General features: G+C 50.2%; 1 protein-coding gene and 1 long non-coding RNA gene across 5 annotated transcripts in view; one reads left to right on the top strand and one right to left on the bottom strand.

Annotated features, from left to right (window-relative positions):
* The first annotated feature begins 4,699 nt into the window (after window positions 1-4,699).
* Window positions 4,700-9,108, top strand: LOC137454553 (uncharacterized). The gene is made up of 3 exons (XR_010990643.1): window positions 4,700-4,848; window positions 5,417-5,563; window positions 8,939-9,108. It is a non-coding gene; the product is annotated as an uncharacterized lncRNA (long non-coding RNA).
* LRRC7 (leucine rich repeat containing 7) overlaps window positions 6,732-25,043 on the bottom strand; it is a 184,552-nt gene continuing 166,240 nt past the window's right edge. For 3 of the 4 annotated variants that reach the window (XM_068164632.1, XM_068164630.1, XM_068164635.1), the window contains 4 exons: window positions 22,662-22,919; window positions 21,484-21,576; window positions 18,040-18,114; window positions 6,732-10,082 (listed from right to left, as the gene is read on the bottom strand). In XM_068164632.1, the coding sequence (XP_068020733.1) occupies window positions 9,975-10,082; window positions 18,040-18,114; window positions 21,484-21,576; window positions 22,662-22,919 (534 nt within the window). In that variant the 3' untranslated portion in view covers window positions 6,732-9,974. The remainder of the gene's footprint in view (window positions 10,083-18,039; window positions 18,115-21,483; window positions 21,577-22,661; window positions 22,920-25,043) is intronic. The other variant, XM_068164631.1, reaches the window with a different exon arrangement.

Raw genomic sequence — 25,043 nt, forward strand, 5'->3', positions numbered from 1 at the left:
GATCTTGGAGATCTCTTCCAACCAAAACAATGCTGTGATTCTGTGGTTCAGTGGCCATGGTGGTGGTGGATTAAGGTTGGACTGGGTGATCTCAGAGGTGTTTCCAACCCAAACAATTCTATGGTTCCATAGGTATCAAGCCATGTGTGGTGATGGCACTTTGGGACATGGTTTGATGGCCATGGTGGTGTTGGGTTGCTGGTTGGACTGGATGATCTCAGAGGTGTTTTCCAACCCAAACAATTCTCTGATTCTACAGATATCAAGAAATAAATGGGCATGGCCCTTTGGGAGATGGATTAATGACCATGGTGCTGTTGGGTTGAAGGTTGGACTCAGTGATCACAGAGGGCTTTTCCAACCCAAACAGTTCTTTGATTCTACAGATATCTGGAGGTGCTGGAAGGTGTCCAGAGAAGGGTCAGAAGGATGATCAGAGGGCTGGAGCACCTCTCCTGTGAGGACAGACTGAAGGAGTTGGGGCTGTTCAGTCTGGAGAAGAGAAGGCTCTGAGGAGACCTAATTGTGGCCTTCCAGTATCTGAAGGGGGCTCCAAGAAGGCTGGGGAGGGACTGCTCAGGATCTCAGGCAGTGATAGGACTAAGGGGAATGGAATGAAGCTGGAGGTGGGGAGATTCAGGCTGGAGGGGAGGAGGAAGTTTCTTCCCCATGAGAGTGGTGAAGCCCTGGAATGGGTTGTCCAGGGAGGTGGTTGGGGCCCTGTCCCTGGAGGTGTTTAAGTCCAGGCTGGCTGAGGCTCTGGCCAGGCTGATCTAGTGTGGGGTGTCCCTGCCCATGGCAGGGGGGTTGGAACTGGCTGATCCTTGTGGTCCCTTCCAGCCCTGAGTGATACTGTGATACTATGACCTTGAAGATCAGATCATCTAGTTCCAACCTCCCACCATGGCCAGGGGCACTTCATATTAGACCAGGTTGCTCAAGGCCCCATCCAGCCTGGCTTTGAACACCTCCAGGGAGGGTTCATCCACAGCCTCTCACCTGTTCCTAAAGCCTGAAGGAAACCCAACCCCCTGGCAGGGGGTTTGTGGTCCCTTCCAAGCCTGACTGATACTATGATACTAAGAAATAAATGGGCATGGTGCTTTGGGAGATGGTTTGATGGCCATGGTGGTGTTGGGTTGAAGGTTGGACTGGCTGATCTCAGAGGTGTTTTCCAAGCCAACCAATTCTATGATCCTGTAGGTCCCAAGCCATGTCTGGTGATGGCATTTGGGAGATGGTTTAATGGCCATGGTGGTGTTGGGTTAAGGTTGGACTGGGTGATCTCAGAGGTCTTTTCCAAGCCAAACAATTCTATGATTCCATAGGTATCAAGCCATGTGTGGTGATGGTGCTTTGGGACATGGTTCAATGGCCATGGTGGTGTTGGGTTGCTGGTTGGACTGGATGATCTGAGAGGTGCTTTCCAAGCCAAGCAGTTCTGTGATCCTGTAGGTCCCAAGCCATGTCTGGTGATGGCATTTGGGAGGTGGTTCAATGGCCATGGTGGTGTTGGGTTAAGGCTGGACTGGATGATCTCAGAGGTGTTTTCCAACCCAAACAAGTCTGTGATTCTACAGGTATCAAGCCATGTGTGGTGATTGTGCTTTGGGACATGGTTCAATGGCCATGGTGGTGTTGGGTTGCTGGTTGGACTGGATGATCTTAGAGGTGTTTTCCAAGCCAACCAGTTCTATGATCCTGTAGGTACCAAGCCACATGTGGTGATGGCATTTGGGAGGTGGTTCAATGGCCATGGTGGTGTTGGGTTGAAGGTTGGACTGGATGATCTGAGAGGTGCTTTCCAAGCCAAGCAGTTCTGTGATCCTGTAGGTCCCAAGCCACATGTGGTGATGGCATTTGGGAGATGGTTTAATGGCCATGGTGGTGTTGGGTTGAAGGTTGGACTGGATGATCTTAGAGGTCTTTTCCAACCTAAACAATTCTATGATTGCATAGGTATCAAGCCATGTGTGGTGCTGCCATTTGGGAGGTGGTTCAATGGCCATGGTGGTGTTGGGTTAAGGTTGGACTGGCTGATCTCAGAGGTGTTTTCCAACCCAAACAATTCTATGATTCCATAGGTGCCAAGCCATGTGTGGTGATGGCATTTGGGAGATGGTTCAATGGCCATGGTGGTGTTGGGTTAAGGTTGGACTGGATGATCTCAGAGGTGCTTTCCAAGCCAAGCAGTTCTGTGATCCTGTAGGTCCCAAGCCAGGTGTGGTGCTGGCACCTGGGAGCCGCTTTCCTTCCCCCACAAAAGACGCCCAAGGCTCCGTTACAATAAGGTGACATTTTTATTGTTTATACAATAAAGAGACTTTTGAAATGTTATTCAAAACACTTTTTTTTTTGGCTTTTTTTTTTTTCCCTTTCCTTTTTTTTTTTTTTTTTTTCTCCTTTTCATTTTCTTTAAATTCTGAAAAAGTTGAGTACACCAAAGCCCAAAAACGGCTCTGCTATACGCTGCACAGCATCGGTTTGGAGGCCCTGTAAGTCCTTGTTCTCCTATGTACAGAAGCAAAAACCCCGTCCCCCACACACCCAGTCCTGCACCTCAGCTCCCCTGCCCCCTGCTTTCCTGCAGGAGAGAAACCAAACTGGCTTCAAACTGGATGAAGGGATAACAACCTCGCCCGGTGCGAAGCGGAAGTGAGCTGAAGCGCTGGCGCGGGGCTCGCTGTGGGACCTGCAGGCAGAAGGGTTTCCTTCTTGGCTGTATTGGTTGGGGCTTGGTGGGGGTTTGTGCACAGGAAATGAAGCAGCTTTTTCTTTGTTTGGTTTGGTTCCCCCCCCGCCCCCCCTCAAGTTTTGGCAAAAAAAGAAAGACAGACAGAAAAAGAAACCAACCCAACCCCAACCTCATTTCTTTGTTTTTTTTCCTCTCCCTTTTGCCCCCTCTTTAACCCCCTCTTTTCCTCCCTTTTTTCCCCCTCTTTTTCCCCCTCTTTTTCCTCCTCTTTTTCCCCCTCTTTTTCCCCCTCTTTTCCCCCTCTTTTTCCCCCTCTTTTTCCCCCTCTTTTTCCCCCTCTTTTCCCCCCTCTTTTCCCCCCTCTTTTCCCCCCTCTTTTCCCCCCTCTTTTCCCCCCCTCTTTTTCCCCCCTTTTGTCCTCCCCTCTTCTTCCCCCCTCTTCTTCCCCCCTCTTCTTCCCCCCTCTTCTTCCCCCCTCTTCTTCCCCCCTCTCCTTCCCCCCTCTCCTTCCCCCCTCTTCTTCCCCCCTCTTCTTCCCCCCTCTTTTCCCCCTCTCTCCTTTCTCTCTCCTTTCTCTCTCCTTTCTCTCTCCTTTCTCTCTCCTTTCTCTCTCCTTTCTCTCTCCTTTCTCTCTCCTTTCTCTCTCCTTTCTCTCTCCTTTCTCTCTTCTTTTCTCTCTCCTTTCTCTTTTTTCCTCTCTCCTTTCTCTCTTTTTTCTTTTTTTTCTCTCTTTTTTTCTCTTTTTATTTCTCCTTTCCCCCCCCTTTCCCCCCCTTCCCCCCCTCCTTTCCCCCCCTCTCCTTTCCCCCCCTCTCCTTTCCCCCCCTCTCCTTTCACCCCCTCTCCTTTCCCCCCTCTCCTTTCCCCTCCCTCCTTTTCCCCCCTCTCCTTTTCCCCCCTCTCCTTTTCCCCCCTCTCCTTTTCCCCCCTCTCCTTTCCCCCCCCTCCTTTTCCCCCTCTCCTTTTCTCCCTCTCCTTTCCCCCCTCTCCTTTTCCCCCCTCTCCTTTTCCCCCCTCTCCTTTTCCCCCCTCTCCTTACCCCCCTCTCTTTTTTTTCCTCCTTTTTCTCTTTTTTCCTCTTTTTTCCTCATTTTTTTTTCCTCTTTTGTTTTTTTGTTCAGAGTACATTCACAAATCTATCTTCATAAAGTAATAAATAACTTCTTCATTCAGCTTTATTTACAGGAATGCTGTGGTTCCAACTGAGGAGGACAGGTAAAGTGTGGTGGTGTTGTTTTTTTTTGTTGCTGTTAATAGAGCAATCTTTGAACACATACAAAAAAAAAAAGGAAAAAAAGAACCCAAATGACCATTTTTAATATTTTTTTTTTCTCTTTTCTTATTTCTGTATAGAATTGAAGCTCAAAATCACAATTATCTCAAAATATTAATTACAATACAGCCATCTCCATCATAATTAAACATGTCTCTTATAAAATGGTAAAATCTTGTAATAAAGGAAGCTGTTGGTTCTCAACTGGATACAGTACTCACGAGTAGAAAACCCAGGGGAGGGCTGGGGGAAGGGGTTCAGTTGGGAGGGGTGGGGTGGTGGTGGGGAGGGCTTTGGGGTGAGGCCACCCACCCCTGTGCCAGCACCAAGGCAGGGAAGGCCCCCTCCCTGGAGGGAAGATGGAGCCTCAGGTGCTGCAGGGTTGTGGCCAGCTTGGGTGCTGCTGGAGGTGCCCAGCGACGTGTTTGAGGCCACAGCCCTGGAGACATTCAAGGTCAGGCTTGCTGTGGCTCTGGGCAGCCTGATCTAGCTGGAGGTGTCCCTGCTGCCTGCAGGGCCGGGGGGGGTTGGACAAGATGATCTTTGAGGGTCCCTTCCAACCTGCTGCAATCTGTGAGGAGACAGCTTGGAAGGGTTGTGGGAATGAGAATGCAATGCCATGATATTGTTCACTCCAAGCTTCTGGGCTGGAATTGTCCAGGATGAGGAATGGCAAACAAAAAAAAAGCTTTTTATGAATAGATCTATTTAAAAAATGATTATTCCTTGTTTTGATTCTTTTGCTTTAAACTCAACCATTCTCAGGTGCTGCCTTTTGACGTTGGCCGTTCCATGAACCCCTGACGTTGGCAGAGGAGACACCACCCGGTCCTGGGGTGGGTGCCACCCTGGTGTCAACCACAGGGAGCCAACCCCAAAGGTGCTCAGAACAAAAAGCAAACCACCAATTGATTGATATCCTATCCAAACTACTGCCCTGAAAGTTGTATCATTGACGTTGTGCTCCACTCAGGGAAGGAAGGGAAGGGAACCCTTGCAGCTGATGGCCTGAGCCTGGTGCGCTCGCTTCACGTGGAGGGCTTGGAGGCAGGAGCCTGGGGGAAGAGTGGTGAGGTGGGATGGGGCACTGGGACATGTTAACTCATGGGGAGGGAGCTCAAACTTCAGCTCTGTCAGACTTCATCTCTGGAGTCAGGGGAGGAGGTGGAACTAGACAAGGTCCCTTCCAACCCAAACTATTCTATCCTGTGCAGCCTGTTCTAGGTGAAGCTACTCTGGCAGGTGGTGTTGGGCTGGAGGTTCTCCAGAGCCCCCTTCCAACCTCTCTTATTCTGGTGCTGAGGCAGGTGGTGACTCCCCAGCCTAAGACTGAGGCTTGTCACCTCCTGTGCCTGTTTGTGACTTTTGGGACACAGGATCTCTCTGGTTGCAAAAGACCTTTAAGATGGATGTGGACACTTGTGTCAAACCCTCTTTCTGTTCTGCAGGGCTTGCCTGTGGGAGAGGAGGAACACAGAACCCCCATGTGCTCCTGGACTGAGCTTCCAACACAGACCTCAAGCTCTGACCCTCCTCCTGCAATAGACACCTCTGAAGCCCAACCTCAGATCTTCTCTGGAGACCAAGGCCTCCATGTGAGGGACATCTGGGGTTTCATTTAACACTCTCTGCACTCCCTGTTGCATGAACCTGTATCAGATGTAGACATTTATACCCACAGCTCTAGAGAGCAGCTTTGGGGGGCTGCAGAAGGTCACTAAATGCTGTAGAAACATAGAAGAGTTTCACTTGGAAGGGACCCCCAAGATCATCAAGTGTAACCTTGCATTGCATGCCAGAGAGCTTTGACCAAGGCAGGGCTCTGCACTCAAAGTGCTTTGTGGTAAGAGCAAAGCCAGCTCCTGAGCATTCCATGCAGTGATTTGTGGCTGGGGTTTTGCCAGAGCAGTGGGGTGCCAGAACATGAGTGCTCTCACTTTTCAGGTGAGGTTGTTCAGCATCAGCAAAGCTGTTCTCACACAACCCCAGCATGGTGGGGGTTGGAAGGATCTCTGGAGATCATCCAGTCCAATTCCCCTGCTGAAGCAGGGCACTCACAGCAGCTTGCCCAGCAGCACAATGGCCGGGGGGGGGTTGGAAGCTCTCCACACCAGGAGACTCCACAACCTCCCTGGGCAGCCTGCTCCAGGCCTCCAGCACCCTCACAACAAAGAAGTTGTGAGGGCTTCCAGTTCATAGCCATTGTCCCTTGTCCTGTCCCTGGGCACCACTGTGTCTGGCCCCATCCTCTAGTCCCCCACAGCTCCTTCAGCTCTTGCTGAGCATTGCTCAGCTCCCCTCTGGGGCTGCTCTTCTGCAGGCTCCACAGCCCCAGGGCTCTCAGCTTTGCCTAACACAGCATCACCATCATCTCCAGAGGTCCTTTCCAGCCCCCACTGTGCTGGGATTCTGGACAGCTGCCTTCTAAATGCCAGAGGTGATCAACACCCAGCTGCAAACTGCAGGCTGGGAATGGGAAGATGGGAAAATGACTCAAACTGGAGACTCCTGCAGGCAGCCTGGGCTCAACTTTTTTCCTCAGAATAAGAAAAGCATTTTGGAAGCAGCTTTTTCTCCTTCCCTGGCCCTGTTTTTTCCCCCTATATTTTCCCTTTTTGCTCCCCCATTTTCTTGTTCCATTTTTCCCCCTTTTCTCCCTTTTTCCCCTCTCTTTTTCCTTTTTTATCCCTATTTCTTTCTTCCTCCTTTTTTCCCCCCCCTTTTTTTCCTTCCTCCCTTTTTTCTTCCCCCCCTTTCCCCTAGTCTTCTTCCTTCTTTTTCTTCCTGTCCTTTTCCCCCATTTATTTCTGCTTTTCCTTTTCTCCTTCCTTTGTTTTTTTCCCCTCTCCTTCTTTTCCCCAGTTTCATTTTCCTTTCTCCTTTTTTTTACCCTCCTTCCTTCCTTCCTTCCTTTCCCCCATTTGTATTTCCTCTCTCCTTTCTTCTCCCCCTCTCTCTCTAGTTTTATTTTTCTTCATCCTTTTTTGTTTTCTCTCTTTTTTTTCCCCCCTTTTTTACCCTTTCCCACCTAATTTTCTTTTTCTTACTCCCTTGTTTTGTTCTCTTTTTTTCTTTCTTTTTTTTTCTCTTTAAGAGCTGCCTTGTGACCAGAGAAAACCAAACCAGGTCCTACCAGGTTGGCCACTGGGTTTTGGGTACAGAGGAGAACTTGCTGAGTCCCTGCTGACTGCAGGGGATGTGGACTAGATGACCTTTAAAGGTCTTTTCCCACCCAAACCAGTCTGGGATTCCATGATTCAGCCAGCTTGGAATTTGTGTGTCACAGGTGATGGGGCAGCACAGGAGCAGGACCACTGAGCTCCTTACAGCTCAGGAATAAGAGCCCCTCTGACCCCAACCTGTGCAGGAGCAGCCATGGATGTGTTTAGTGCTGCTAGGGAGGTGCTGGCTGGCAGGAGTGGTGACAGCACTGCTTGTAGCTCCAGCCTCCTCTTCACTCTGCACAGAGCTGGAGCACAAACCCACAAGGCTCTCCTCTGGGGGAGAGGTTGGACAGGCCAGGCTGGATGGGGCCTTGAGCAACCTGGGCTAGTGGGAGGTGTCCCTGCCCACAGCAGGAGGTTGGAACTGGATGATCTTTAAGGTCCCTTCCAACCCAAAGCATTCTGTGATCCCAGGAGTGACAGGTCCATAGAGCAGAGGGCACTGCACCCAACAGCCACATTGCCTTTTGAAGCCTGTTTGGGAAGATAGTGACCTGCTCAGAGAGTGAGAGTGGATGGGAGGAGCAGGGGGGTCCAGAATTTCTAGGGCTTCTGACAAGCAGAGAGGGAAAATGGTGTCCTTTAGAGACTCACAAACCTCCCTGGGATCCTGTGCAAGCTGCTGAGGGCAGCCCTGCTTAAGCAGGGGGGTTGGACTGACTGATGTCCCTTCCAATCCCCACCCTGCTGGGATTCTGGGATGCTGTCCCTGGCCCTGCCCTTGTGCTGTAGCTACAGTCCCCTGGGTGTTTCTGATCCAGTAGGAGAAGACTCGAGCAAGCAGGGCCTCCTGCTCCTCTCCCTGCAGCTCAGTGGGAACAGGATCCCTGCAAGCATCATGTGAGAAGCTGTCTTGTGTTTGAACTCCTTGCTGTGGGTTATAAATGTGATGGACACAGGATGCTCAACCATCCTGTGCTGTCCCAGCACCGTGACTTGGACCTGAAAGGGCTTTCACACTGGGAAGGCTTTGCCCAGGCTCAGTGCCACCTGCTGCTCCCCTGCCATGCATCATGGCCCAGGCTAAATCTGCTCCCTTCCATTCCCAAGGGACTGCTAAATGGCCTGCAATTGTGCCAGGGGAGGGTTAGGTTGGACATGAGGAACAATTTCCTTCCTGCAAGAGTGGTCAGGCATTGGGACAGGCTGCCCAGGGAGGTGGTGGAGTCCCCACCCCTGGAAGTGTTCAAGAAATGTGTGGACATGGCACTGTGGGACATGGTTTAATGGCCATGGTGGTGTTGGGCTGATGGTTGGACCCCATGATCTCAGAGGTCTTTTCCAACTGAAACAATTCTGTAGTTCTAAATAATGTGCTGTGTAAAGGGTTAAACCCACAGTGGTGGTGAGCACAGCAGGCAGGGACCAGCACAGCCTGGAGCAGAGTGGAAGTACAGGAGACTGGGAGGGAATGGAGAATGTAAGTGCAGGGCCTGTAATTGTCAATTGGCAGGTTAAATGATCAAATTAGGAAGGAATTCTTTACAGTGAGGGTGATGAGACACTGGCACAGGTTGCCCAGGGAGGTTGTGGATGCCCCCTGCCTGGAGGTGTTCACAACCAGGCTGAATGAGGCCTTGAGCAGCCTGATCCAGTGGAAGGTGTCCCTGCCCATGGCAGGGGGTTAGAACTAGATGATCTTTAAGGTCCCTTCCAACCCAACCCATTCTATGCATCTATAAAACCAGCAGCAACAGAAGGAGTTTTGCTGCCCCCCATCACAACCTTCCCCCATTGCTCCCCCAGACCTGCCTCAGCTTGCTGCTGACCCGTGAGGGATCTCCACGTGGAACCAACTGGAAGTATCAAAGCAAAGGAAGAAGTTAAACCAGTTGCCAGGTGGGGTTATTCCTCTCTGGGCACCCCCCCCCAGCTGAGAGTGGAGCTTCTCAATCCTCTCCCCCTGTCCAGTGCCAGTTTGGACTGCTTAATCTGGAGCCAGCTCTACACACTGCATATGTACAGGTATTTTCATAAGGCATAGAACATCTTTGCATTGAAAATAAATCAACATCAGTACATTTCATTTAATATATACTTTCTTTGAGGTGCTTAGGAAAATACTCTCTTTATTTTATCTCTCTCTCTCTCTCTCTCTCTCTCTCTCTCTCTATTATTAGTTTTTATTCTCTGTATGTGACATGGTAGAAATATCTCATGGGAAGTACAGCTTTATAGATGAGGGCTGTTACTTTGTCCCTTTAGAAAGGCATATTACAACTTTGAGGCAGTGTTTTTGATGGACAGCAGGATTCCTAAAGGATTTTCCTTCTTCTTCTTCTTCTTCTTCTTCTTGGTTTGGTTTGGTTTTGTGTTTTAATGTGCTTCAATGTTTCCAAATCCTATGAAATTGGTTAAAAAGAAAACAACCAACCCCCAACACAACCCCAACCCAACCCACAAAACCCAACCCCCTGCACCAATGCCCAGCCAGAGGCTGACAATTCAAACTGATACACATGAACAATATCAGGATATCATTAAGAGATAGTATTTGGGTTTTTTTTGGGGGGGTTGGGGTGGTTTTTTGGTCATTTTTTTTTTCCCCCCTCTCTCCCCTTCTCCCAGCTGCTTGGTACTAACATAGACTATGATACATTTTGGCACTACCCTTTGCCATTGGTCCAGCAATTGGCAAACAAAACCAAAAGAAAAAAAGAACCTTTGTTTTTTTCCTTTTGTTTGGTTTTTTGTTTGTTTGTTTGTTTGTTTTTTAACCCTATGTATATAAATCTGAACATTAGGTCTGGCTTAGACATATCTGCTATTGATATAAAAATATTTAGACAGTAAGCTCACGTTGAATAACTAGGTCTACTGTGTTCTGGAAACTCTTCAGTAGTAGAACAGCTTTCTCGTGCTCCATATGTACAAAGCTGTGTCCGTTGGCCTGCAAGACAAGCACAGGGAGGAGGGAGGCCAGAGGGGGGCAGAGAGTCAGGGAATTGTGTGGCTGGGAAAAGGTCCCTAAGGTCATGGAGTCTGAACAGATGAGAGCAGAGAAGCAGAGAAGCATAGACTCTAGTATCATAGAGTCATAGCATCATAGATAGACTCAGAGAATCAGAGACTCTAGCATCATAGCCTCAGAGAATCATAGATAGACTCAGAGAATCATAGACTCAGAGAATCATAGACTCTAGATTCACAGACTCATAGACTCTAGCATCATAGAGGCATAGAATCTAGATTCATGGACTCCAGAATAACAGAATCATAGAGGCTAAAATCATAGACTCTAGATTCACAGGCTCCAGAGTATTAGACTCTAGCATCATAGAAGCATAGAATCTAGATTCATGGACTCCAGAATAATAGAATCATAGAGGCTAAAATCATAGACTCTAACATCATAGAAGCATAGAATCATAGACTCTAGATTCACAGACTCATAGACTCATAGACTCTAGCATCATAGCCTCATAGAATCATAGATAGGCTCAGAGAATCATAGACTCAGAGAATCATAGACTCTAGATTCACAGACTCATAGACTCATAGACTCTAGCATCATAGAAGCATAGAATCTAGATTCATGGACTCTAGAATAATAGAATCATAGAGGCTAAAATCATAGACTCTAACATCATAGAAGCATAGAATCATAGACTCTAGATTCACAGACTCCAGAATCATAGACTCTAGCATCATAGCCTCATAGAATCATAGATAGACTCATAGAATCATAGACTCAGAGAATCATAGACTCTAGATTCACAGACTTATAGACTCATAGACTCTAGCATCATAGAAGCATGGAATCTAGATTAATGGACTCCAGAATAATAGAATCATAGAGGCTAAAATCATAGACTCTAGATTCACAGACTCCAGAATCATAGACTCTAGCACCATAGAAGCATAGAATCTAGATTCATGGACTCTAGAATAATAGAATCAGAGAGGCTAAAATCATAGACTCTAACATCATAGAAGCATAGAATCATAGACTCTAGATTCACAGACTCTAGAATCATAGACTCTAGCATCATAGCCTCATAGAATCATAGATAGACTCATAGAATCATAGACTCATAGAATCATAGACTCATAGTATCATAGAATCTAGATTCACAGACTCCAGAATCATAGACTCTAGCATCAGAGAAGCATAGAATCATAGATAGACTCATAGAATCATAGGCTCATAGAATCATAGACTCTAGATTCACAGGCTCCAGAGTATTAGACTCTAGAAGCATAGAATCTAGATTCATGGACTCCAGAATAATAGAATCATAGAGGCTAAAATCGTAGACTCTAGCATCATAGAAGCATAGAATCATAGACTCTAGATTCACAGACTCCAGAATCATAGACTCTAGCATCATAGAATCAAAGACTCATAGAATCATGGACTCTAGCCATCATAGAAGCATAGACTCATAGAATCATAAACTCTAGCATCAGTATCATAGAATCTAGATTTGTGGACTCTAGAATCATAGACTCTAGCATCATAGAAGCATAGAATCAAAGACTTTAGCATCATAGAATCATAGACTCTAGCAGCATAGAATCATAGACTCATAGAATTATGGACACTAGAATCACAGAATCATAGAGGCTAGAATCATAGACTCTAGCATGATAGAATCATAGAATCTAGAATTATAGACTCTAGCATCCTAGAATCATAGACTAGCATCATAGAATCATAGAATCTATGTTCATACTCTAGAATCATAGAGGATAGAATCAGAATCATAGACTCTAGCATCATAGACTCAGAATCTAGATTCATAGGCTCTAGAATAATAGACTCTAGCATCATAGAATCAGAATCTAGTATCATAGAAGCCTAGCATTATAGACTGTCATAGAATCATTGACTCTAGCATCATAGAATCATAGACTGTAGCATCACAGAATCATAGAAACTAAAATCATAGACTCTAGCATCATAGAATGGTTTGGTTTGGAAGAGACCTTAAAGATCAGCTACTTCCAGCCCCCTACCATGGGCAGGGACACCTTCCATTAGACCAGGTTGCTCAACGTCTCATCCAACCTGGCCCTGAACACCTCCAGGGTTGGAGCCTCCACGACTTCTCTGGGCAACCTTATCTGACTTTTGACCCTGGGGTTGTTCAGCATGGCATGAAGGAGGCTAAAAGGAGACCACCTGGCTCTCTACAGCTCTTGAAAGGAGGTTGGAGCCAGGTGGGAGTTGGTGTGGCAGGACAGTGACAGGACAGTGACAGGACAAGGGGAAACAGCCTCAAGTTGCACCAGGGGAAGTTTAGGTTGGACATGAGGAACAATTTCTTCCCCTTGAGGGTTGGCAAGGTCTGGCCCAGGCTGCCCAGGGCAGTGGTGGAGTCCTCATCCCTGGAGGGGTTTCAAAGCTGTGGAGATGTGGTGCTGGGGGCCATGGTTTAGTGATGCCCTGGCAGTGCTGGGCTAATGGTTGGACTCAGTGATCTTACAGATCTCTTCCAACCAAAACAATTCTGTGATTCTAGGCTCATTCAGAGTAAAAATGGCAACTCCAGAGCAGGGCAGTGCTGCCTGCTCATCCTCAAAGGGTACAGGACAATGTTGTGGGGGTTCTTAAGGGGGCCTACAAGAAAGCTGGGGAGGGACCTTTGAGGGTGTCAGGGAGTGATAGGACTGGGGGGGATGGAGGAGAGCTAGAAATGGGGAGATGGAGATTGGATGTTAGGAAGAAGCTTTTCCCCATGAGGGTGGTGAGAGCCTGGCCCAGGCTGCCCAGGGAGGTGGTGGAAGCCTCCTGCCTGGAGGTGTTTGCAGCCAGGCTGGAGGTGGCTGTGAGCAACCTGCTGTGGTGTGAGGTGTCCCTGGCCATGGCAGGGGGTTGGAGCTGGCTGAGCCCTTGAGGTCTCTTCCACCCCTGACAATTCTGATTCTATGATCCTGCTCTAACTAATGGAGAAAGCTCTTTCCTGCAGGAAACATTTCTGTGTGGAAGAGGGCTGTAGGAGCTGCACATCCAAAAATACCTAAGCAGGGCACACCCAGAGGGAGTTGTTATTCATCATCTGAATAAATGATCACCAGGATCTGCTGCTTTCCTTCCTGCTCTGCTCTCCACCAAACACACTGTGACAGGACACAGAGAAACCACATCCCTCAGCACCACATCTGCAAGGCTTAGACACCCCTGTGACATCTGCAGGTGTATTTTACACACAGGGTTATTATTTACTTCCAGTGGTTAGGCAAAGAGAATGCATGAGTTTTGAGATGAATTGTGGAGCCACCAAACTGAGAGGGTTCTTAGAGCTCTTGACTGTATGGTGGCCAAAGCCCATGACATGGTTGCCAGAGCTGCTCTCTCCTTGTTGTACAACCACACAACTGCTCAGTTCCTCCTCCAAAGGCACCTACTGAAAGTGCTGATTTAATAATGGGAGAATCATTCCTACTTATCAAATCAAGAGCATTAAGAGCTTGTGTCAGACAAAGGAAAGAAAGAGCAGTTCTAGTCCCCTCCAGGTCCCAGTGGAGCCTTCTGGAGTTGTGAGGACCAGAATCTGTTCATAGGAGAATTGGTTCAGTTGGAAAAGACCTTTAAGATCATTGAAGAAGGACATGGATCTGTTGGAGTGGGTCCAGAGGAGACCACAAAGATGATCACAGGGCTGGGAACTTCCCCTGTGGAGCGAGGCTGAGAGAGTTCAGCCTGTTCAGCCTGGAGAAGACACCGGGGAGATCTTAGAGCACTCTTCCAGTACCTGAAGGGAGCTACAGGAGAGCTGGGGAGGGACTTTTACAAGGGCTTGTAGTGACAGGACAAGGGGCAGTGGCTTTGAGCTGGAAGAGGGGAGATTGAGACTGGAGATTAGGAAGCAATTCTTGGCAGTGAGGGTGGGGAGACACTGGAAGAGGTTGCCCAGGGAGGTTGTGGCTGCCCCCTCCCTGGAGGCATTTGAGGCCAGGTTGGATGAGGCCTTGAGCTACCTGCTCTAGGGGAAGGTGTCCCTGCCCATGGCAGCCTTTCCAGGCTGCATGTCTCAAGGGTGCATTTTAAACCCCCACAAAATGTGTTCAGAGGTTTGGTAATAAAGAATTGCCACTGAGAGCATCCCCTGGGAACCATGGTCCTGGCTTTTCCCATACAATTAAGCTCATGGTAAAAAGGAATCCTTAGACTGTTTGAGCACAAAGCAGAAGTAAAGCCTTGGATCTTTCCAGGCTGCCCAGGGAGGTGCTGGAGCCACCAGCCCTGCAGGTGCTCAAGAAACCTGTGGCCATGGCACTGTGGGATGTGGTTTCATGGCCATGGTGGGGTTGAGTTGCTGGTTGGACTCCATGATCTTAGAGGTCTTTTCCAACCCAAACCATTCTATAACTCTGTGATTCCACTCAGGCAATGTCAAGCCTCTTAATCTCTCCATTCACTGGAGCTGCATAAGTGTCTGCCAGGAACAACTCTGCTCCTCCTGACAGCACCCTGCTGAGCAAGGCCTGCCATATTAATGTTTAAAGTGATCCCCCTGGAGCCCTGCTCTGATGCCTTCTTCTGTGTCAGCTTGAGGAAACTGTGTGGATGCCCAAAAGGTGCATGGACATGGAGGTGCTCCAGTACTGGGGACACTGGGGACAAAGTGTCAGACAGACAGGATGGGGAGGGCTGCTCAAGGGCAGGCTGCACAAGGCAACCTGGTCGAGTGGAAGGTGTCCCTGCCCATGGCAGGGGGGTTGGAACTAGGCAATCTTTGAGGTCCCCTCCAACCCAAACTGTTCTATCAATGTGCAGCATGAAGGTCTAGGTGATACTGAAAGCAGAGAGGGCAGGCATAGTATCATAGCATCAGTCAGGGTTGGAAGGGACCACAAGGATCATCTAGTTCCAACCCCCCTGCCGTGGGCAGGGACACTCCACACTAGATCAGCCTGGCCAGAGCCTCATCCAGCCTGGGCTTAAACACCTCCAGGCAGCATGAGGAGGGAGGGGGTTAGGAGGGAGGAAACAGGAGAAGGTGATTCCTCCTTTGGAGCACCAGCAGAGACTGGTGTCAGAAGCACTTGTTGCAGGCAAGGGCTGCAGACAGTGACAAGACAGCCTCTGTGTGCAGGAGCCTCCTCCTACGCAGTAGCTGCTACAAGGAAGCCCAGGGCTCTGGCAGGGGCTTGTCTGATGAGAGAAAGGCAAGCAGAGGTGATGATGAGAGTGGCAGAGGGGCTTGGGGAAGAAGTGATGCCAGTGGCATGAATAATTTCAGGCCCTGCCTGCCTAGGGAGCCAGATCCTTTCAGCTGAAGGCATCACTGGGATGGGAGAGCTGAAATCTCCCTCGCCACAGTTGTGTCTTTATCACTCTCTTAATTCCTGCATGAGATTAATGAGCTTGCCACAGCATAAATCAACACCTGGCAGCAGGCAGCAGGCAGGGGCAGAAGGAAGTGGCAAAAATGTTCTTGCCAGAGAGTCTGAAATGCTGTGACAAAGGAGGAGCCCTGCTCAGGCTGAGCCCCAGCCCTGCCTGCACCATCAGAGTGCAAAGTCAAACCCCATTCATCACCCTCGAAGTGAGGAATAAAGCAGGAGAGTGGCATTTGCTACCCCTCAACACAAGGAAAAACAGGAGGGGAACAACAACCTAGAACAGAGTTAAAGGAAAGAAGAGAATAAAGGAAGAGAAAACAGATGAAAATAGAAATTAAAATAGAAAGAAAAGAATAAAATGAGCTCATAACAAGGGAAATAGAAATGAAATCAAAGAGTAAAACAGGCAAATAGAAAGGAAAAGAGAAATGAAATAAAAGAATAAAATCAGCTACAGGAAGGCTGGGGAGGGACTGCTCAGGATCTCAGGCAGTGATAGGACTGGGGGGAATGGGATGAAGCTGGAGGTGGGGAGATTCAGGCTGGAGGGGAGGAGGAAGTTTTACACAGAGAGAGTGATTGCCCACTGGAATGGGCTGCCTGGGGAGGTGGTGGAGTCACCATCACTGGAGGTGTTCAGGAGGAGACTTGACAGGGTGCTTGGTGCCATGGGTTAGTTGATTAGGTGCTGTTGGGTGATAGGCTGGACTCGATGATCTTGAAGGTCTCTTCCAACCTGGTCTGGTCTATTCTATTCTATTCTATTCTACTCTATTCTATTCTATTCAGGCTGGAGGTGGGGAGGAAGTTCTTCCCCATGAGAGTGGTGAAGCCCTGGAATGGGTTGTCCAGGGAGGTGGTTGGGACCCTGTCCCTGGAGGTGTTTAAGCCCAGGCTGGATGAGGCTCTGGCCAGGCTGATGTAGTGTGGGGTGTCCCTGCCCATGGCAGGGGGGTTGGAACTGGCTGATCCTTGTGGTCCCTTCCAACCCTGACTGATCCTATGGTACTCCTATGAAAATAATAACAAGTAAAACAAAACCCCCCAAAGAATGGAATGATGAAAATGAGCAATCCAATGAAACAAGCAAGTGGTAAAAAGAAGAGAGCCATTTCAATAGGCTTGGGCTCTGTGTTTCCAGAACACAATGCAGAGTCCTTTGTGTCAGAAAGGGAAGCCAGGAAAACCTTGGTCCCAGGAAGCAAAGCAAGGAAGCAAGAAGCTGAGTTCTCCCTGGAGGGCACGCAGGGACTGCCATGGCCCAGCAGTGGATCCAGGAGTGGCTGGGTGCAGTCTGAGTGCTTTCAGAAATGCTAAAGCAGCAAAAAGAGAGGCAGAAAATACTGCCACTTGCAATTCTGCCCTGAAAAGCCACTCCATCTCCTTCCCCCAGGGTCACACCAGCTGCACAGGGGGAACTTCTCACCCTGCTTTGCTTTCTCAGACACTTGTGCTTGTGGAGCTGCCTGCAAAGCTCCTCTCTGCCCACACCTCCTTGTGCTGGTAGCAGGGGTGGGAAAAAGGAAGGATTATTTTTACTTGAGAGTTGAAATGGTGTCACTGGGATCACTCTGGGGACAGGCTGCAGGCATTAACCCTTTCCTGTGCTCCATGCCTGTGCTGGAGGCTGCTGCTGCCATCCTTGTACACTATTCAGCATCCCCAGGTGAAATGAGGGAAACCATAGAATGCCTTGGGTTGGAAGGCACCTCTAAAGGTCATCTGGTCCAACCCCCTGAAGTGACCAGGGACATCTGCAACTAGGCCAAGTTGCTCAGGGGCCATCAAATTTGACTTGAATGTCTTGACATTGGGAAGAAGTTCTTCATTATCAGCATGGTGGAACACTGAAACAGGTTGGCCAGGGAGGTGGTGGAGGCCTCATCCCTGGAGACATTCAAAGCTGGGCTTCATGGGGCTCTGAGCAACCTGCTTGAGTCAGGGACACCCTGATTACTGCAGGGGATTGGACTAGATGAGCTTTGGAGGCCCCTTCCAACCCAAACCAGTCAAGGATTCTGTGACTGTAGGGTTCTAGGATTACAGGGTTTTGTGATTCTAGGAGTCTAGTCTGCTGTGGTTCCAGGTTTGTGGGAGTCTAGGATTCAGTGGTTCCAGGTTTCTAGGATTCAGTGATTCCAGGTTTCTAGGATTCTAGGATTCAGTGACTCCATGTTTCTAGGACACAGTGACTCCAGGTTTCAAGGATTCTAGGATTCTGTGATTCCAGGTTTCTAGGATTCTAGGATTCCAGGTTTCAAGGATTCTATGACAGTCCTTGCTGTGCTCCCAGTGTGCTCCCTGGGTTTGGTTCATCTCCCCACCAGCAGCACAGGGACTGTGGGACAAGCACTTCCCACCACCTCTTTTCCACATCCCCACTCTGTCTTCAGCTGGTTTTGTTCAGTCTGAGACCAGCTCCTCAAGTTCTGCTCGTACCATTTGGGTTTAAAGCGATCCCCACGCACCCTGGTAGCACATCTAGCAGGTAACTTGTCCTTCAAGCATCATCACTGACTCATTTTGAGGTGCAAAGCAATGGAATCTGCCCCTACCTGGAGGATCTTGTCGCCAGGCTGGAGCAGGCTGGATGCTGGTCCATCAGGCTGAACCCTAGTAACAAAGATACCCTATAAGTCAGAAGTAACAGGAGGTTAGGATGCTAGCACCAAGAACTACTTCCCAAACTTCCCTAACTGCTCTCTAGAGGGTTTTAAATACCCTAGCCATGGCTGGACACGAAACTCTTCTTCTAATCTCTCTGTATGCCCACCCTGGGATGGGTTTGTAGCAGCTCTCTGTGCTCTTGGGCTAGTTATCACCTCAAATTATTTGATAAAGTCATTTGAAGTTCAAACCCCACAGCACAAAATTGCCCAGGGAGGAGGTAGATACACAATTGCAGAACACAGAATTAACCAGGCTGGAAAAGACCTCAGAGATCATCGAGCCCAACCTCTCACCCAACCCCATCTGATCAACTCAACCATGGCACCAAGTGCCTCAGCCAGGCTCTTCCTAAACACCTCCAGGGCTAGGGACTCCACCACCTCCCTGGGCAGCACATCCCAATGGCCAATCTCTCTTGCTGGGAAGAATTTCTTCCTCACCTCCAGCCTAATCCTCCCCTGGCACAGCTTGAGACTGTGTCCTCTTGTTCTGGTGCTGCTTGCCTGGGAGAAGAGACCAACCCCCACCTGGCTACAACCTCCCTTCAGGGAGTTGGAGAGAGCAAGAAGGTCTCCCCTGAGCCTCCTCTGCCCCATCCCCTGGTGACATGATATGAAAGCAATGTCCAGTATAGGCAGGGCAAGAGGAGCAGGGCTGTCAGGAGGGTAATTAAAATGGAACAAGCATTTTCCTTCTTCAGGGAAAAGCCACCAGACCCAAAGACATGTAAAAGCTCTCCTGATGGTCAGAGATTCACAGAATGGTTTGAGTTGGAAGGGACCTCAAAGATCATCTCGTGCCAACCCCCTGCCACAGGCATCCAGGACAGTGGTTGGGGGCATGTCACTGAATCCAGTGTCTGAGGAGTGAAGGACTTTGAAAGGGGCAATAAAAACCCACCAAGGACTCAAGGATATTTTGAGATGTGCTTGCAGAGTTTCAGTAAAACAAGTTAATAAACCCCCCAGAACAAATCTTGGGGTGTCCCCTCCCTGGAGGTGTTCAAGTCCACATTGAATAAGGCCTTGAGCAGCCTGCTCTCGTGGGAGGTGTCCCTGCCCATGGCAGGGGTTGGAACTGGATGATCTTTCAGGTCCCTTCCAGCCTATGAATGTATGAACCCATTTGGAACGTGTCCCACAGCTCCTACAACCCTCTGCTCCTGCATCCTCTGCCTTTCTTTGCCATGGGCACCCTGAGTGAACACCTCAGAGCAGGCCCCAAGCCTGAATTCCTGCTGTTCCCACTGCTCCCAGAGGCAGCAGAGAGATTCCCTGCTTGGGATCACCATGCACATCACTCATCTCCTTGGGGGATGGAGCCAGGTGCTGGCCACTGGCTCTGTGAACTTCCTAACAGCCTGGCTTCCTCAGGAGCAGAGCCATGGGCTGCTTTATGTCATCCACATGCCATTAACTGGTGACACCAGGCTGCCATTGAAATGAGTGACTGCTTCAGGGCATCTCACTGTCATGCTGGTGATCACTGAGGTCACTGAGCAGAGGCTTACTCACTGCCAGCCCCACTGACTGCAGCTTGCAGACAGATTCAATATGCATGACTTCAACTCATCACTGGCACCCATGGAGAGAGGCAGCCTCGTCCTCTTACCACTTCTGTGACATTTAAACCATGATCAAGCTGATTTAGAGGTGTGGGAAGCAGTGTTTCAGAGTCACAGCACAGCAAAATGAAAGGTTTCATGATTAATGCCTTCAATCTGACTCCTCACCACTCCCTTTGCACCCAAACTTGCAGTTCTGCTAGTGATGACACTCAGGCTCTCTACACATTGCTGTGCAGACTCACCCAGAGTGGGCTTTGGACCTCTCTTTAATCATTTCATAGACCCATAGACTGGTTTGGATTGGATGGGACCTCAAAGGCCAGGTAGTTCCAACCCCCTGCCATGGGCAGGGACACCTTCCACTACAGCAGGTTGCTGAAGGCCTCATCCAGCCTGGCCTGGAACACCTCTGGGGAGGGGGCATCCATTTCAATTGATATCAGTGGAACTCCAGCTTAATTCTGGCATCAGACATGAAACCATCCAAAACCCCCCACCAAACTGTGATGTGTGAAGTGTGATCTTCATTTGAAGTCTCAAAGAAGGACACAAAAATGAGCCAGGTGGCTGAGAAGGCCACCAGCATCCTGGCTTGGATCAGCACTGGTGTGGCCAGCAGGAGCTGGGCAGGGATTGTGCCCCTGGGCTGGGCACTGGTGAGGCCACAGCTTGAGTACTTGGGGCAGGTTTGGGCTCTCACTCCAAGGAGGATTTTGAGGGGCTGGAGCAGGTTCGGAGCAGGTTCAGAGGAGGGCAACCAAGCTGGGGAAGGCTCTGGAGAACAGGGCTGGTGAGGAGCAGCTGAGGGAGCTGGGGGTGTTCAGCCTGGAGAGAAGGAGGCTGAGGGGAGAGCTTTTGGCTCTCTACAGCTCCCTGAGAGGTGGGGGTTGGTCTCTTCTCCCAAGCAGCAAGTGAGAGGAAATGGCCTGCAGTTGTGCCAGAGGAGTTTAGGTTGGACAGTAGAAAAACCATGTTCACTGCAGAAGAGGTCAGGTGTTGGAACAGGCTGCCCAGGGAGGTGCTGGAGTCCCCATCCCTGGAGGTGTCAAGAAACCTGTGGAGAGGGCACTTGGGGACATGGTTTAAGGGCCCTGGTGGTGTTGGGTTGAGAGCTGGACCCAGTGATCTCAGGAGGGCTTTTCCAAGCAGAACAGTTCCATGAGTCTGCCATACATTAAACCATGGGGAAAGAAAAGCCCAGGATGGTACAAAATGTAATTGCCATGTGCAGTCTCAAAGGAGGCCACAGAAATGGGGCTGAGGGGGCAGCTGCTGCAGTGCCTGAGAGCTGTGTGCATTGAATGGAAGGACTCTTGAAATCCAAACCAAAAACCACCAAAAGAGGAAATGGCAAGGAATGAAGGTTGTCTTAAATTGGTCTTCCCAAGAGTATTTTACATCTCCAGCTGTAATCCAGCAAGCTCCACTCAGTTTTACACCACCAGCCAGGTGAATTCACAGCTTAAAGAGGCCATTCCCTAGCCCTGAAGCCCTCTGTAGCTGATTACCATCACTGGAGGGATTTTTACTAAGCTTCCTCTTACTCTGCAGTGGTTTCTCCACCTCTTAAAGATGGAAGTTAGGATTGAAAAAAGCACCACCAATAATCCCTTAACAAAAGAGAAGGCCAAGTAGGGGATAAAACATCTGGAATTAGTGACATGAAAGTGCAATAAAGAACCCAGACCCTTCCCTCCTCTCTGTCCCCACTCTGTGGCTCTCTAAAATGAGGACAATTTGAGGAGAGAAGCTGAACACTTACCTTATCAGAAGGTTTGAACGGATTTCCTTGTCCACTGATTCCACCACTGATACTAAATCCAAGGCCAGGATTCTTCTCTATCCTCACACAAAACTGGGTTAAAAAGATACAGCAAGATGAGCTGATGCCCAGATGAGAACCTGCCCAGGCAGTGGCACCTTCCTCACCCAAGCCCTTTCCCTCCCCTGCTGGGACCCGGTGGGGTCACATCTTGAATGCTGCGTTCAGTTTTGGAGCCCTCTCTCCAAGAAGGACCTTGAGGGACTGGAGCAGGTTCAGAGAGGGGCAGCAAAGCTGGGGAAGGGTCTGGAGAACAGGGCTGGGGAGGAGTAGCTGAGGAACTGAAGTTGTTCTGCCTGGAGAAGACTGTGGGGAGACCTTCTGGGACCTCTAAATGTCATCCAGTCCAACGCTCCCCTGCAGTCAGCAGGGATATCTCCAACTAGATCAGGCTGCCCAGGGCCACATAAGTCTGATCTTGAATGTCTCCAGGGACAGGGCCTCAGCCACACAGGTTGGATGTGATGAGGTCTTTTCCAGCCTGGTTGATTGATTCTCTGATTCTCTGATCCCTGGGCAACCTGTTCCAGTGTCTCACCATCCTCACTGTGCAGAACTTCCTCCTGATGTCCAACCTAAATCCACCCTGCTCTAGTTTCAAGCCATTGCCCCTTGTGCTATCATCACAAACCCTCATGAAAGGTCCTTCTCCAGCCTTCCTGGGTGTCCCTTTCAGATATTGAAATGCAGCTCTAAGGCCTCCCTGGAGCCTTCTCTTCTCCAAGCTGAACAGCCCCAGCTGTCCCAGACTGTCTCCATCAGAGAGGTGCTCCACCCCTCTGATCATCTTAGTGGCCTCCTCTGGAGCCACTCCAGCAGATCCATGTCCCCCTCGTGTTGGGGGGCCCCAGAGCTGGACCCAGCACTGCAGCTGAGGTCTCCCCAGAGCAGAGCAGAGTGGCAGAATCACCTCTCTCCATCCTGGCCAAGCTGCTTTTGGCACAGCCCAGGCTGCCAGCGGCTTTCTGGGCTGCCAGTGCCCATTGCTGGCTCACATCCAGCTTCTCATCCAGCAGCACCCCCAAGTCCTTTTCTGCAGAGCTGCTCTCAATCTCATCACCCCCCAGCCTGGATTGACACCACTGCCCACAAGTCATCTTCTAGCCCCACTTCCTCACCTGCTCCTGGTAGGCATCGGTGCTCCTCTGCCCCTTGGTTTGGATTAGACATCTCCCCGTCTGCGGTGCCCGGGAGGTCTGGGAGGAGGGGATCTGGATGGGCAGTGGTGGTTGGTACTGCTGGATGGTGACCTTGTTCATGTTGCCTTCATACTGCTGCTGCTGCTGCTGCTGCTGCTGCTGCTGCTGCTGCTGCTGCTCTCGGCTCCGGTGCTGCAGGCTTTGCGAACCCATCAAGGTCTGGATGTGGCTACCTGCCTGTGGGCAACGCAACCCGTTAGGCCACAAAGTCAGGAAGCTGAAAGGAAGCAACCCGTACAGCTTACAGAGTCCAGCCAAAGCAAACCTCCTGAAGCACAGCAGAGGTTTGCTTTTTGACCCCAGTTGGCTAAAACAAAAGCCCCACACCCCACGAGTGAAAGCAGCCAGGATGTGGCCGTGGCACTCGCTGGCCGTTCCCAGCTGCACAGGTTGGTTTGGCTTGGGAAGGACCTTAAAGATCATCCAGTTCCAAGCCCCTGCCCTGGGCAGGGACACCTTCCACCAGCCCAGGTTGCTCGAGGCTTCATCCAGCCTGGCCTGGAACCCCTCCAGGGAGGGGCATCTACAGGCTCTCTGGGCAGCCTGTTCCAGTGCCTCAGCACACATGAAGGCAGCCCCAGCGGGCACGGGTGGGGGTTGTGCATCAGGGGAGCCTTGCCTGTGGGCCCCTCTTGTGCTCCCAAAGGGCTCTGCAGGGTCTTGGGTCACCAGCTCTGCACCACACTGGCACTTTGCTCCTGCCACCTCCACCCAGACACTGCTGCTTTGCAGTTCATCTGGATATGAGCTACAGCCCAGGAGGCTCCACCTCAGCACGAGGAGGAACTTCTTCACTGTGAGGGTCACAGAGCTCTGGAACAGGCTGCCCAGAGGGGTTGTGGGGTCTCCCTCTCTGGAGAGTTTGAAGACCCCTCTGACTGTGTTCCTCTGTGACCTGTGCTGGATTCTGTGCTCCTGCTCTGGCAGGGGGGGTGGACTGATGATCTCCAGGGGTCCCTTCCAGCTCCTGCCATCCTGTGGTCCTGTGAATTACATGCAGGATGTTTGAGGAACAGGCTTTGGTTTTTCTCCTCATGTCATGATCCTTGCTTCTGCTCAGGATGTTTTCTGTGCTGGAAACATTTCATAGGTCAGTGGTTGGACTTGATGACCTTAGACTCACAGAATCATAGAGCTGTTTGGGTTGGAAAAGACCTCCAAGATCATCGAGTCCAACCATCGACCTAACTCCACCATGGCCATTAAGCCATCTCCCACAGTGCCATGGCCACATGGTTCTTGAACCCCTCCAGGACAGTGACTTCACCACCTCCCTGGGCAGCCTGTTCTCATGCCTGACCACTCCTGCACCTGTGGACATGGATGAGCTTAAGAACCAGTGACTAAGTCAGTCCAGGCAGCACTTGGTGAATCAGCCTGTGCTGTGAACATCCCACATCTCCCACAGGCATCTTCCATTCAACCATGATCAGAGAGAAGCAAATGCTCAAGGTGGACTTTTTGCTTCCTCATTAATTCCTCAGCAGCTGCAAGCTGTGCACAGTTGGTAACTGAACCTGTGTCACCCTGTACCACCAAGATGCAAGGGGAGCAGGTGATCAGGTGCTGGTTCTGTGCTCCACATTGTGTCACCCCCAGCACAGCAGGGTCCTGAAATGCAGAATCTCAGAAATCCTGCTGTTTGCCCCTGGCCTAATCCCAGCTCAGCATCACACAATTAACCAGGTGGGAAAAGACCTCAGAGATCATCCAGTCCAACCTCTCACCCAACACCATCTGATCAACCCAACCATGGCACCAAGTGCCTCAGCCAGGCTCTTCCTGAGCACCTCCAGTGAAGGTGACTCCACCACCTCCCTGGGCCCTCAAACCCACAGCACCTGGGCTCTGTTGCGCTCTCCTCCCACCCCAGGTGTGGCCACTTTCCCCTCCCCACCCACTCCCCTATTTAATCCCCACCAGGGGAGGCTGAAGCCCCAAGCTGAGCCCATCTGGGCTGAGGATCCTCCTCTCATCTCAGGTCAGTGCCCCTGGAGCACACTGGGTGATGGTGGTGGTGACTACAAAGGCCGGGGGGCCTGCTGGCCCCCCGGCTGTTAGGGCCAGCATCAATGACTCCTCCCAATCCCTTCCACGGGTGCTGGCTGGGGCTGCTGGCCAGGGCTGAGCTCCTCTGGGTGGTGTCTTGGCTGGCTGAGGGTCTTGCCCCAGGCTCTGGGATGGCTGCAAAAATAGTGCTGGTGGAACAGGAGCAGTTTAGTCATAGAACTGTCAGGGTTGGAAGGGAGCTCAAGGCTCAGCCAGTCCCAGCCCCCCTGCCATGGCCAGGGACACCTCACA

This window comes from Melanerpes formicivorus, unplaced genomic scaffold (genome assembly GCF_026170545.1).
Source record: "Melanerpes formicivorus ecotype bairdi unplaced genomic scaffold, bMelFor1.0.p_v2 SCAF_81, whole genome shotgun sequence".
Classification (NCBI taxonomy): domain Eukaryota; kingdom Metazoa; phylum Chordata; class Aves; order Piciformes; family Picidae; genus Melanerpes; species Melanerpes formicivorus.